Source organism: Arachis hypogaea, chromosome 2, assembly GCF_003086295.3.
Source record: "Arachis hypogaea cultivar Tifrunner chromosome 2, arahy.Tifrunner.gnm2.J5K5, whole genome shotgun sequence".
In the NCBI taxonomy this organism is placed as follows: Eukaryota; Viridiplantae; Streptophyta; class Magnoliopsida; order Fabales; family Fabaceae; genus Arachis; species Arachis hypogaea.
In genome coordinates this window covers 1,745,011-1,758,564 of record NC_092037.1, presented here as the reverse complement: position 1 = coordinate 1,758,564, position 13,554 = coordinate 1,745,011, and the positions used below count along the sequence as shown (strand labels likewise).

Genomic DNA, 13,554 nt, shown 5'->3' with positions numbered 1-13,554 from the left:
ATCCAATTATTAATTATTTATTTTTTTGACAGAATTAATGTATAATCTATTGAGAATTGATTTATTATCTAAAATTTTTTTCATAAACTTTGTAATATGTAAAAATAGTGATCTTATTTGTTATTATTATTCAAACAATTTTTCATAATTTTTTAATTAGATAATTAATTTAATTAATAACCTTTTTATTATTGCTTTTATACTAAAAAAATATCCGTTTATATTATTTACATATTTTTCACTACTAATAAATAAACAAATAAATAAATATTTACACTATTATATTTATTGTCTGATGACTTAAATTTCTTATTTTGTATGTTAAATAATATTTTGTATGTTAATTTATTAAATGTTAAGTTAAAAAATTGTTCAATAAATTATATAAATAGTCATTACAGAAAAAAAAAATTATATATCATATATAATAATCTTTGATAGATATAGTGTCATGTATATATTAAAATTATCTATTTTAATTATGTGAGTTATTATTGTTATTTTTACTTTTTCGTTACATTAAAAAATAATATTTAAAACTAAAAAAGAGATAGTTAATTTTTTTAATTTGAATTAAAAAATGTCTTGTAAATATATTCAATTTTTACATATACTAAGTGTTATAATATTAAATAGGATAGTATTTGCTATAACAATGACTCAAAATATTAATCCAAAATATATTTGAACCTAATAAGACCTCAATGCAAGTAAGATCAACTAAAATCTATTGTTAAGGTCCTAAATCCGACTTTGTTTTAAATTAATTCAAATATTATGTTATTTTAATTATAAGCTTATTGTTTTGTTTCTAATTGCATTTGTTGAATTAGAATATAAATCAAATAAACATGAAATTAGAATTTATGGACAAATTTAAGTTCAGGTATGGTATAACAAGTATTTTTTTTCTTATTTATAAATGATTGCATCATAATTTTTTGATATAAAATTTATCAAGACCCAAACTTCACTTGGTCAAGACCTAATTTTAGTGTGACTTGAAAGTAGTGTGATTTCACCGAGTTTAGAATCGAGTAAGGATCTCAAAAATAGACCAGGTTATTATTTAGGGTCAGATTTAGGTCAAGGTGAATCCGGTTTCACTCAACCCCAAGTGCACCCCTAATAATTTTGATATTTACGAGAGAAAACGACAAACAGGTCCTGACATTTTATTTCGAATACAAATAAATCATCGACTAATTAAAAATACAAAACGTCTCCCACTTTTTAAAACGCGAGATATGTAAATTCCTCTAAAGAACCTATTTGTTCTTATATATTTTGGATATAAGAACTTAAATATCTCGTATTTTAAAATGGAAGACGGTTTTTATATTTTCAATTAGTCGTACTTATGTGTCTTTAAATTATAAAATAAAAAACCTATTTATCTTTTTTTGTATATATTAAAAAATATATAATCTTTCAAATAGTGAGGGACAAATTTGTCGATTCTAAATCTTAACGAACATCTCAAGGCATACTCTTCAGTCTTCACATACAAAAAAGCAAATGATTTGAAGATCTTTCGAAGTGAGAAAATTAGTAAAATAATAAATTATTAATTAAATTTGTAATTTTGATCATTTATGAGTTTTACTATCTTAATTCAAAAGTGATTACACATTTATCTTTTCATTTTAAAAGGACTTAATCCAAATAATATAATATATTATTTAAAAAAAATGACTATAACTTCACTCAAAACGGAAAAATAGATAATTAATTATCATAAACTGACATTTCAATATCATTAACACAACTCGATCTAGCTTCTCAAAAGTCAACTATATATAACTAACATTTATTTTGAGACAATAAAGTAAGATACATAATTACATCTTTTCAACCTGATTATACATACATACATACATTTATATAAATATTTGACATACCTTATTCATTCAATCATCAAATGCTTCTCTAGCAACAATAAGTTCCTCCATGTTATCAGCAGTGCCAATATCTACAGGTATCAAAATCTCATCCTCAGTAGTGAAATTGTACCTACTCCCAATTGCTCTTAGAAACTGATACACTTCAAACATGGTTGGTCTCTCCTTTGCAGTTAAAGAAACACAGTTACAAGCAACCTTCAGAAATTGGAAGAGCTCGTTGTCAACTCCCTTTCCAGCTAGAGACTCATCGATGGCGTCATGGAGTTGAGAGTTGCTAGAGAGCTGCATAATCCACTCCACCAGATTCCCTTTGAATGTTTCTGGAGCTTTAGCCACATTGGTAGGTCTTTCGCCGGTTACCAACTCGAGAAGCACAGTGCCAAAGCTATAAACATCTCCCTTTGGTGTAGCAACTAAGGTTCTTGTGTACTCTGGAGCAACATATCCTAAGTCTCCAAACTCGCCGTTGACGAAAGTACTTAAATGTGTATCTATAGGATTCATCAGTCTGGCAAGGCCGAAGTCGGAGATTTTGGGCTCGAAATCAGCATCCAAGAGTATGCATTTAGAGCTTATGTTTCGGTGGATGATTCGGGGATTGCAGCTATGATGAAGCCATGCTAATCCTTTGGCAGCTCCAATTGCAATTTTGAGCCTTAGAGTCCAGTCAAGGGAGCTTGGACCTTCGGCCGGATGTAGCTGATCATAGAGGTTTCCATTTGGCATATTTTTATACACCACAAGCCTCTCCTTTTTGGCCATGCAAAATCCTAAGAGAGGAACCAGGTTTCGGTGCTTGACCGACCCGAGTGTAGCCATCTCGGACCTAAATTCTTTCTCAGAGTGCTGGGATTGCTGCAACCTCTTAACCATAAGTGATGTGCCATCCTCAAGAACAGCTTTGTAAACAGTTCCCGTTCGTCCTGATCCGATGATATTGGTGTTACTGAACTTGTTAGTAGCCTTCATGAGATCACTCATTTTCATTTTTGAAACTGATTTCTCAAACAAAGAAACCTGATCATCAATTGAATGTAGTTAGGGAAAATAAATATTTTCATAGGTTTCATAAACATCTCAAAAACATATTCTGCATCTTCCAATTTTACAATTCATGAGTTTGGTCTAGAAAACATATTATGGTATGTTTGGTTTGGGGATAGAAATAAGGGGTAAAAATTCATGTGTTCCATGTATAATTTTACACATTAAAATCATTCATGCAAAAATTCACCCTGTTTTTACACAGCCACATACCTCAATAAGATCACTCTATCTGGAAATGCATCAATTAATTATTATGAATGTTTTCTGAAAACTTTTTACTCTGCACTATTTTCTAATGAAACTTTTTCATATTCTAGTCTTCTAAACCAAAAACAGAAAAGATAATATAACTTGCCTTTATTGCTTTGGTTCCCTTTATACTTCTCGCCCATTTGTTTCCTTCGGGGTCCTCTTCCTTCTTCCTCTTGTAACCGACACGGCGCACATAGAAGAACATTCCAATGCCCAATCCTAACACCGCAACAGTCACCCCACCAACGGCTGCTCCGGCTATGACTGCAGTGTTACTCTTGGAAGACTGGGGCTGACAATTTCCCAAGTTAGTTCCTCCACATAGGCCTATATTGTTTCCATATGAAGCCGTCACTTTAGTAGAATTAAAGTTTGGAACTGGCCCGGACAAAAGATTGTTAGTTACACTGAATGTCTTGAGCCGTCCGAGGCTGGCGAATTGTCCCGGAATTTGACCAGTAAGCCTATTAGAATCAAGTTTAAGGGAATTAAGATAGGTACAATTCGCAAGGCTTTCGGGTATTGTGCCGGAGAATTCATTTGATGACAGATCAAGAGTGACCACATAAGTCAGAAGAGAGGATATATCCGCCGGAATCGTTCCGGATAGCTTGTTGATTGAAAGATCCAACCCTGTCAAACTCGAGCAGTTCCGAATGGCACGGGGAAACTGACCCTTTAGCCCCATATTTGAGAGCTTGAGATTCAAGACCCTGTTCTCATCAGGGTGCCAACACTCAACCCCACTGAATTTACATATAGACCCTTCGGTTTTGTTATTGAAAGTCCAAGATTGCAAATAGTTGTAAGGATCTTCAATGGATCCCTTGATACTCTTCAAGCAGAAGATATCAGTATCAGTGCCATGTGCGGTTCCAAAACTACTAATCAGCATCAAGAAACCAAAAACAACACTAAGAACCATCTTCAACCAAAGATCCTAAAAATCCAATCTTTTCAATTACAGAACTACTCCAAAATACTCAAAATTGGTATCCAAATTCAAGCCACAGCACAAAACCCAAACTTCATAGTAACTAAAACAACCCTCCTAAGAACATAACCTGAAGAAAGCAAAAAACATTCACAGAAGCCAAGTCAACCACAACCTTAAAAACATGAAACACACAAAACATACATAATCAAAGCACAAAATCAAAAACCATAAGAAAACCAATATAGTTGACTTAATACCCAAACGGAAAAACAAAAACTTTTTTCTTTTTTTGGCATACCCACCTGGTAATTTGAACAACCCATCTGAGGAAAACCCATGAAGCCTAAAAGGAAAGTAAAACAAGGTCAACTAACAAACACGAAATTAGTAAAATTGAGAACTTGAACGTGACCAAGAATAGAAATAGAGAAAGAGAGAATAAGGAAGAGAGGACAAAGAAGTGTTAGTTACCTTGCCTCTTTTGAGCTCTGAGTTCTTTTGTTGCGATGATATTGTGGTTGTGAATTTGGGGAGAGAGAGAAAGAGAAATTTGAAGGAACGGGTCAAAGAAGGAATGGCAAAAATTTTCCAAGCTTGATTGAGCGAAGACTTGGACTGTAAGAACGCGAAGACTTGTGTGTTTTGTGTTTATGTTTGTGTTTTTTGTTGCTGAAAATAAATAAAAAGTAATAATTGATCTTTAATTAGTCACCAAAAAAAAAATTGGTCTTTAATTATTAAATTATTATATAATATTTTACTCTATTAAATAAGTGTTTGTTTGGACACAATTAAATCGATTGAAAAAAGATTTTTTTAATAAATTTTTTTAATTAGTATATATTTTTATATCCTACATAGAATAATACATAAAATTATATAATTTTTTATTAAAAAATTAAACAAAACATATATATAATAATTTCTATTATAAATATTTTATAATTTAAAAATATTAAAAATAATTAGTATTTATCTTAACCAATTTGGATTGGTCGAATAGTCATTTTATTTGTTTGCTTAAGTAAGTATTTAGAGTTCAAATCTTGCTTTATATGTGTAGCAATTCATTAGTTTGCGGCAGACCTTTAATAAATAAAACATCAATATGTAGTGGATTAATTTTTAGCCTGCCGAGTTAAAAAATTCGTAGAAAAAAATGTATTTGTCTTTAAAATAGATTAGTTTCTCATTATTAATAGCAATACTTATGGACTTTTGTCTCTTTGAAATTTACCTGGGACAATTTTATTTGTTGGTATCGTATTCATTCTTGAAGTCAAAACAATATGATCAACATTGTTCCTTTACATTTTATAATATGATTTTTAAATTTTTAAACTTATAGAGTTATGTCATTACCAAATTTATTAGATTGATTAATATTTCTTAGTAACACATAGTGTATCTAAATACCATCGTTGAGTATTAGTTAGTGTGAATAGAAATCAATAACAACTTTTGTTATTTAATATATAATTTATTTTATTAAAAAATAAATTAGTATTTCCTGAATTAGTAAATACATTTCTTTCTAATTTCTTACACCATTTTATTTGACAATATTTGCCATTAAAGAATAATAAATGACCACACTATCCTACAATATGATATACAAAGTAATTTCTTATTTTGAAATTAATTCTAGTTAGTGAGATAAAATTTAAAATATTTTTTATTTTCTTACTCAAATTTAAATTTAAATTTAAAATTGATTAACAACTTATCATTTTTTAATTTCAATAACAAAAATAAAATTAATTAAGTGCAAAATATTTAGCATTTAATAATTTCAATCATTTAAATTTTAGTTACCAAAAATATAAAGTTAATAATCGATAATAGATATTATATTAGTATGTAAATAATAATATTTGATATATTAATTATTTATTTTTTGATAGGGCTAATATATAATTTATTGATGATTAATTTATTGTCTAAATTTTTTTCTATAAACTTTGCAATATGTAAAAATAGTAATTTTATTTTTTATTATTATTTAAAAAATTATTCATAATTTTTTAATTATGTAATTAACTTAGTTAATAATTTTATTATTATTTTTATACTAAACAATATCAATTTATACTATTTACATATTTTTTACTACTAATAAGTAAGTAGGTATTTATACTATTGTCTTAAATAATGACTTAAGTTATTTATTTTGTATGTTAAATAATATCTTGTATCTTAAATTCATTAAACATTAAGATGAGAAAAATTGTGTAATAAATTATATAAATAATCATTACAAAAAATAAATATTTATCATATATAATAATTGTTGATATATGTTATGTCATGTATATATTATAGTATTGTCTATTTTAATTATATGAGTGATTACTGTTATTTTTACTTTCTTTATTACATTAGTAAATAATATTTAAAATTAAAAATAAAAGATAATTAAATTTTTTTAATTTGAATTTAAAAATTCTTGTAAATATATCCAACTTTTATATATACTAAGTGTTATAATATTAAATAGTATAATATTTGTTATAACAATGACTCAAAATATTAATTCAAGATATACTTGGGCCTAATAAGACCTTAATGTAAGCAAGATCAACCTAGACTCATTGTTAGAGTTCTAAATCCGACTTAGGATTATTACCTTAAAGGGCCAATACAGATGAAGTTCAAGTGTCTCTTCTCAAATCAGCTTAGATTGGATCCTCGTTGTTAGTTAGATATGGTAATTGGTACTTAGGAAAGCGTGACATACCCTCTTCCCATCCCTCATTTCTGATTTAAAAAAATTCCCCCGTCCCTCCTCCGTCTTTACAAGTCCTTGTTTAATTATCCTCTTAAGAAACACATATCTTCTCGGGTATCTACGAATATTTTTTGAAATTTTTTGAAAAAAATAACATAAAAACACATAATATAATAAGAAAAAGTCTAGGGAATTAACAACTTTATTAAATTATGGTTAGCATGTAACCAGCAAAGAAAAGTGAGCCATTGGATGAAATCTCACACCATTAAAATCATCATTAATGGCTACAAATCACAAAAATTGCTTGCCCCTAGTACTCCTCATATAATAATCATACAATAATCAATTCAATATAACTCAACACAATTCATAACATATTCGTTATGAAAAATAATATTTTAAAAGAAAAAAATATAAAAACATATCCTAATATAATAACATAATTTTTAGGATTATACTAACCGAGAGGGGGGGTTGAGAGAGAGTCGAGGCTGAGAATGAGTTTGGAAGAAAAAGGAAGGATTTGAGTTAGATGCAGGAATTTGGGTTACTAAATTCAAAAAATGAATTTATGTATATATAAATTAGGATAAATTAGTAATTTTATATTCGTGTGGATTTAATAAGTCCCATGGAGCGAGTACTTATGTCTGTGTCCCCATCCATTTTCGCATGGCAGGTTGTGAAAATTTTACGGATCTCCATCTAACTCCAAAATACGAGTAATCCCCACAAATACTCGTTTCGGTTATTTTTGTGATCATCCCTATTGCTAACGTTCATTGATTCGTGACGTGGAGTTATTTCAGCCACTTAGTAGATTCTCAGATAATCAAAGTCTAGGTTATATCAATCTTATAAAGTTACATGTATCCTTGTTATAACAATATTAATAGAAGATAAATGGATGAACACTAAATAAGTCGCATTTTTTATATATATATATAACAATAACTAATATCACATATTATAACTTGTGAAATCATAATACTTTGAGAAGTAATATATACTGTATAGACAACTTAAATGTTGATAAATTTAAAAAATTTTAAAAAATAAAAATATAAAAAAATTGCATGTTGATCCATAACATCTTTTTTTTAGAAATTTGTCAATAAACAATAGTTTATGATTAATAACTTTGAAATTACATATATGTTATTTATCTTAGATATTTTTTATTTAATAGAGATTTATAATTTTTTATCGACAATGTTAGTGGTTATAGAGAAATTTTTATCTTTAAATAAAATTATAGAAAAATTAAAAATAAAATTGGTTGTTATTTTTTGATAATTTATTTAGTTTTTAGTTTAAATTAAAATAAAATTATATATTCAATTTATATTTGTTTATTTATTTTAATGATTGTATATAATAGATAATATATTTAAGCATGTTTTGAAAGAAATTATTCAATTTTATATAATTAAAAGTCAACTATAAATTTGACACTAAGAGGAAGTAAAATACAATAAATATATGAGGAGTAAAAGTAAAATAAACAATTAAAAATAAGGTAACAAAAAATAAAAAAATAAATAAAAGAAGATAGAAAAGACAATGCATCTAGTTGATAAAAACATACTGTAAAAAAAAATTTAGTATAATCAATAAATATAAAAGATAAGAAACAAAACTTAAGATATATTTTTATAAAAAGTTTGAAGAAAAACATTATGAAGAATAATCTATTAATCAAGTTCTATGAAATTATTATAGAAAATTTGAAATTTTAGTAAGCAAAATAATAACTCTTTTAAAAACTATTAATCAAAATATATAAAAGCACACTCTAATTCATATATATAAAAAATAATAAGAGAATAATTTAAATTAAATTTATTTATTTATTTTCTTATTTATTAAATAAATTAATATTTATCTTAGTCATATCAAATAATATAATTGATTAGTTATAATTAATGTTGTTTATCCTAGTGATATAATTAAAACTATGAAGGTAAAATTAAAACTAAATGTTAAGGATAAAATTAAAACAAAATAGCATTTGCTATTTTGTAAATTTTTTTAAATAAAAATTATATTTATACACCTTTAAAATGTATCACTTTAATACAATAATATTTTTTATTAAAAATAAAAATTATGATAAATATCTCATATATTTGTTAGTAAATTATATACAACTATTTTTTTAAAGCATATCACTTTTATTATATAAAAATAACTTAGATACCTTTAAATGTGATTATGATAATTAACTAAGTATTATATATTCTTTACAAATTTATATTTAATAATTTACCTCTAATAATATATTTAATAGTGTAACAATTAGTTTGTTGTATTCGTAAAATTTTTAATTATAGTAAAAATGTAAGATATGATGCAGAAAAAAAGCTAAAGCGACATAAATGTTCTACTAAAAGAAAAAAATATACTTTTGTTTATTTTTTAGACATATATTTATTTTTTTCAAGTTATAAGTTTTAATTGATATAAATTAATGACAATTAAGTATACTAAAAACAATAGCAATCGATAAGAAATAAAAATTAAATAAGACAAACATGGTCTGAAAAAATTAAAATAAAATAAAGGTTTTCAATTATGATCATTAATTATAATTATATATATTTACTTCAAGATTTATATTTCGAAATCTCAAAATATTAATATTTTGTATTTTTTCTTTTTTTAATTTTAGATTATCACAAACGAACATTAGTTACTTTCCAATAATGACAATGCTTTTAGAAAAATAAACATAATTAAATAATCTTAAAAATATATAATAATTTTTAGAATAACAAAAAAATGTACAATTACCTAAATATAACATTTGTGTAGTAACTGAAATTTAATTGCCAATATAAAAATTATATATAATATCATATCGTAATCAAATGAGTGTTTAATAAAAAAATTTAATATTTATATAATATGACAAAATAAATTAAAATTTGAGTTTAATCATATTAAGCGCTTAAATTTAGATTTTCATAAATCAAATTTTTTTATTTTATTTTTTTGTCAAAGTGAATTATGCAATAAAAGATATTCATAAAGACATTATTGATGTTCAAATAATAGAATTAAGATCATATTAATTATATTTATACAATAATCCAAAATTATAAAATTAAATATTCATCATATATATTAAAGTAGAAATAATCTATTTATAAATAAAAAAATTAAAACAATATTCTCAAAAATTGAATACACAGATAAAAAAATAAATTATAACTTATAAAAATTATTTCTAAAATATATTATATAAATAATAAAACTATAAAAGTTATGTATCTTTATAAATTAAGTTATATTAAATTATAAAATATCTAGATATTTAATCAACTTAATTAATTAGTTATAATTGATTTGATTTAATAATTTAAAAAATTTTGAATAACACGATTTAAAAATATGTCAATCCAAATAATCTAGATTGAAGATAAGAAAAATATAACTAAATTATATAATACAACATAATATTTTTAAAATTTTTTTATAGCACATCTAATACCAAGATATTTATTATCATCTATGATATAATCTAATTTCACAATTATTTAAACTTTGTTTTTTTTTAAAAAAATCACTTTATTTATTTTGAAAAAAATATTTACTCACTATTATAGTTTAAATAAAATATAAATAGATATTAAACCAATTTCTTTTAATAATTACTCAATTACAAATATTCATCAGACATAGGATTTAAGAACATACAAAATAAATATAACATCTACGACCTTTATACTAATACGATAAGATGATCATCATAAATTTTTTGGTGAATTTTATGGTGCCTTTTATTGTGGCGCTTAAATTGCCTAATTTACTTTTATAAGTAAAAAATAAAATGTATAAAGTAAAACTAAAATATTTAAAAGTTTATTAAATATTATTTTTTTGCCTTTTTTAATAAATTTGATATCATGATTTAGACACTATAACATTCACCAAATTTTTTTAACACAAATTAAACAGAACAACATATAATAATAAAAAAATAATCAAATACAAAAAAGTTATATTTAAGCGGCTGCTCCGGCTATGACCGCAGTGTTACTTTTGGAAGGCTGGGCCTGACAAGGTCTCAAGTTAGGTCCTCCACATAGGCCCCGATTGTTTCCATATGAAGCCCTCACTTTAGTATAATTAAAGTTTGGAACTCGCCCGGACAAAAGATTGTTAGTTACATTGAATGTCTTGAGCCGTCCGAGGCTGGCGAATTGTCCAGGAATTTGACCAGTAAGCCTATTAGAATCAAGTTTAAGGATATTAAGATAGGTACAATTCGCAAGGCTTTTGGGTATTGTGCCGGAGAATTCATTTGATGACAGATCAAGAGTGACCACATAAGTAAGAAGAGAGGATATATCCGCCGGAATCGTTCCAGATAGCTTGTTGATTGAAAGATCCAACCCTGTCAAACTCGAGCAGTTCCGAATGGCACGGGGAAACTGACCCTTTAGCCCCATATTTGAGAGATTGAGATTCAAGACCCTGTTCTCATCAGGGTGCCAACACTCAACCCCAATGAATTTACATATAAACCCTTCGGTTTTGTCATTGAAAGTCCAAGATTGCAAATAATTGTAAGGGTCTTCAAGGGATCCCTTGATACTCTTCAAGCAGAAGATATCAGTATCAGTTCCATATGCGGTTCCAAAACTACTAATCAGCACCAAGAACCCAAAAACAATACTAAGAACCATCTTCAACCAAGGATCCTAAAAATCCAATCTTTTTAATTAGAAAACTACTCCAAAATACTCAAAATTGGTATCCAAATTCAAGCCACAGCACAAAACCCTAACGTAGTAACTAAAACAACCCTCCTAACAACATAACCTGAAGAAAGCAAAAAACATTCACAGAAGCCAAGTCAACCACAATCTTAAAAACATAAAACACACAAAACATACATAATCAAAGCACAAAATCAAAAACCATAAGAAACCCAATATAGTTGACTTAATACCCAAACGGAAAAACAAAAACTTTTTCTTTTTTTTGGCATACCCACCTGGTAATTTGAACAACCCATATGAGGAAAACCCATGAAGCCTAAAAGGAAAGTAAAACAAGGTCAACTAAGAAACACAAAATTAGTAAAATTGAGAACTTGAACGTGACCAAGAATAGAAATAGAAATAGAGAGAATAAGGAAGAGAGGACAAAGAAGTGTTAGTTACCTTGCCTCTTTTGAGCTGAGTTCTTTTGTTGCGATGATATTGTGGTTGTGAATTTGGGGAGAGAGAAAAAGGGAAATTTGAAGGAACGGGTCAAAGAAGGAATGGCCAAAATTTTCTAAGCTTGATTTAGCGAAGACTTGGACTGTAAGAACTAAGGTTGCGAAAATCGAACCGGTCAATAAATTGGTAGAGTGACCGGTTCAGCGGTTTAGTGATCTGACCGTGGTCTAACCGAAATTCAATCGATTTAGTTAAATATAAAATAAAATTATAAAAAATTAATATATAATTTTCAATATTTAAATTTGATAAATTTTAAACAAAAATCACACCGTATAAATTACATTTAACAAAATAAATCTTCGGCCATAAAAAATATTCTTTCAATTTTTTTAGACATTCTTATGAAGTACATTATTTCAAAAAAAAAAAACTTCCTGTAGTTATTGGCATCAATGTTTAATCCATGTCAACATTGTTCCAAGCAGGTACTTCATGACTGCAAAACCACCACAGCTCCAATCTCAGTTGACAACAAAACCACCACAGCTATATTTCAATACAAAAGCATCTCAAACACTGATCCATTCTCTTCTTCAACTTCAACATGCAAACAATATCCTCAGATCCTCAGCAAACAATTGCATCAACAACAAAATCATGAATAAATAACAAATAAATCAGAAACAACAAATAACAAATAAATCAAAATAAACCAGAAAATCAAAATAAATGAAAATCATGAATCCAGCAAACAAATAAATCAAAAAATCATGAATAGAAAATAAAAAATAACACATAAATCCATTCCAGCGAACAATAAACCAGCAAGCAGAGGAATCAGGGAGTGTTAGAGACTGAGACTTGAGACCTGAGAGGGTTGAAGGCTTGAATCAGAGAAGAAGAAACTTGAGAACTGAGAACTGAGATCTGAGACCTGAGAGGGTTGAAGTAGAGACTAAGAAATGAGACACGGCGACGGCGAGGAGCAGCGAAGCGGCGCGACCCACGGCGAGGAGCAGCAAAGCGGCGCGACTCACGGCGACAAAGCGAGCTCGGACAGAGAGGGCGACAAGTAGAGAAGGGGTCGGCGATGAGTTTAAGCTCTGAAATGGGATGGTGGGTGGTGGCTATTCTTGGAATTCGAAGAGAGGAGAGGATTATGGCCTATGGGTGGGAGCTAGGGTTTTCTGGTGGGTATGAGTGAGAGAGAGAGAGACAGAAAGGGGTGGGGTGGGGATTCAGGAATTGGGGCCTTTAGAGAGATAGAAAGGGGTGGGGTGGGAATTCAGGGATTGGGGCCTTTTTGGCCTTTCATTCGTTTTTTTTTTTTACTTTTTTTTTTACCTTCGAAACGACGTCGTTTAGTAGTTTCGTTTAAAAAAAACCGCTAAAAAAACCGAACAGTTCTCCCGGTTCACCGGTTAACTGCCGGTTCGATCGGTTTTTTACCGGTTTTTTGCCAGGAGGTTTCTGACCTTACCCGAACCGGTTAGATGACCGGTTCCCGAT

At 27.7% G+C, this 13,554-nt stretch overlaps 2 protein-coding genes and 1 long non-coding RNA gene across 11 annotated transcripts; all 3 read right to left on the bottom strand.

Annotated features, from left to right (window-relative positions):
* Window positions 1–1,721: 1,721 nt before the first annotated feature.
* Window positions 1,722–4,811, bottom strand: LOC112732208 (probably inactive leucine-rich repeat receptor-like protein kinase At5g48380). Of its 4 annotated transcripts, none has more exons than XM_025780920.3 (4): window positions 4,612–4,811; window positions 4,443–4,483; window positions 3,307–4,267; window positions 1,722–2,921 (listed from the first exon to the last, which is right to left on the bottom strand). In XM_025780920.3, exons 3-4 carry the CDS (start codon window positions 4,126–4,128, stop codon window positions 1,911–1,913), a joined length of 1,833 nt encoding a protein of 610 aa, XP_025636705.1. In that variant the 5' UTR covers window positions 4,129–4,267; window positions 4,443–4,483; window positions 4,612–4,811; the 3' UTR covers window positions 1,722–1,910. The 4 variants fall into 4 exon arrangements, with proteins under 4 accessions (XP_025636705.1, XP_072068958.1, XP_072068960.1 ...); XM_072212857.1 differs by having other exon boundaries at window positions 4,443–4,509; window positions 4,612–4,796; XM_072212859.1 differs by having other exon boundaries at window positions 4,617–4,762.
* A 5,687-nt stretch (window positions 4,812–10,498) lies between these two features.
* On the bottom strand, window positions 10,499–12,195 carry LOC112732111 (probably inactive leucine-rich repeat receptor-like protein kinase At5g48380). Of its 6 annotated transcripts, none has more exons than XM_025780914.3 (3): window positions 12,043–12,195; window positions 11,874–11,914; window positions 10,499–11,698 (listed from the first exon to the last, which is right to left on the bottom strand). In XM_025780914.3, the coding sequence occupies exon 3, from the start codon at window positions 11,560–11,562 to the stop codon at window positions 10,879–10,881; it is 684 nt and encodes a 227-aa protein (XP_025636699.1). In that variant the 5' UTR covers window positions 11,563–11,698; window positions 11,874–11,914; window positions 12,043–12,195; the 3' UTR covers window positions 10,499–10,878. The 6 variants fall into 6 exon arrangements, with proteins under 6 accessions (XP_025636699.1, XP_025636696.1, XP_025636703.1 ...); XM_025780911.3 differs by having other exon boundaries at window positions 10,499–11,577; XM_025780918.3 differs by having other exon boundaries at window positions 10,499–11,472; window positions 12,043–12,165.
* A 160-nt stretch (window positions 12,196–12,355) lies between these two features.
* LOC140178036 (uncharacterized) lies at window positions 12,356–13,053 on the bottom strand. Its single transcript, XR_011870080.1, has 2 exons — window positions 12,914–13,053; window positions 12,356–12,541 (listed from the first exon to the last, which is right to left on the bottom strand). It is a non-coding gene; the product is annotated as an uncharacterized lncRNA (long non-coding RNA).
* Window positions 13,054–13,554: the final 501 nt, after the last annotated feature.

What these genes read in the sequence shown, in the direction of transcription:
- LOC112732208 (XM_025780920.3), bottom strand. Translation starts at nt 4,128, where the DNA reads ATGGTTCTTAGTGTTGTTTTTGGTTTCTTGATGCTGATTAGTAGTTTT. An exon ending in AGGGAACCAAAGCAATAAAG is followed by an intron (nt 2,922 to 3,306) that starts GCAAGTTATATT and finishes ATTGATGATCAG; the next exon opens with GTTTCTTTGTTTGAGAAATC.
- LOC112732111 (XM_025780911.3), bottom strand. Translation starts at nt 11,909, where the DNA reads ATGGGTTTTCCTCATATGGGTTGTTCAAATTACCAG. An exon ending in TGGGTTGTTCAAATTACCAG is followed by an intron (nt 11,578 to 11,873) that starts GTGGGTATGCCA and finishes TTGGATTTTTAG; the next exon opens with GATCCTTGGTTGAAGATGGT.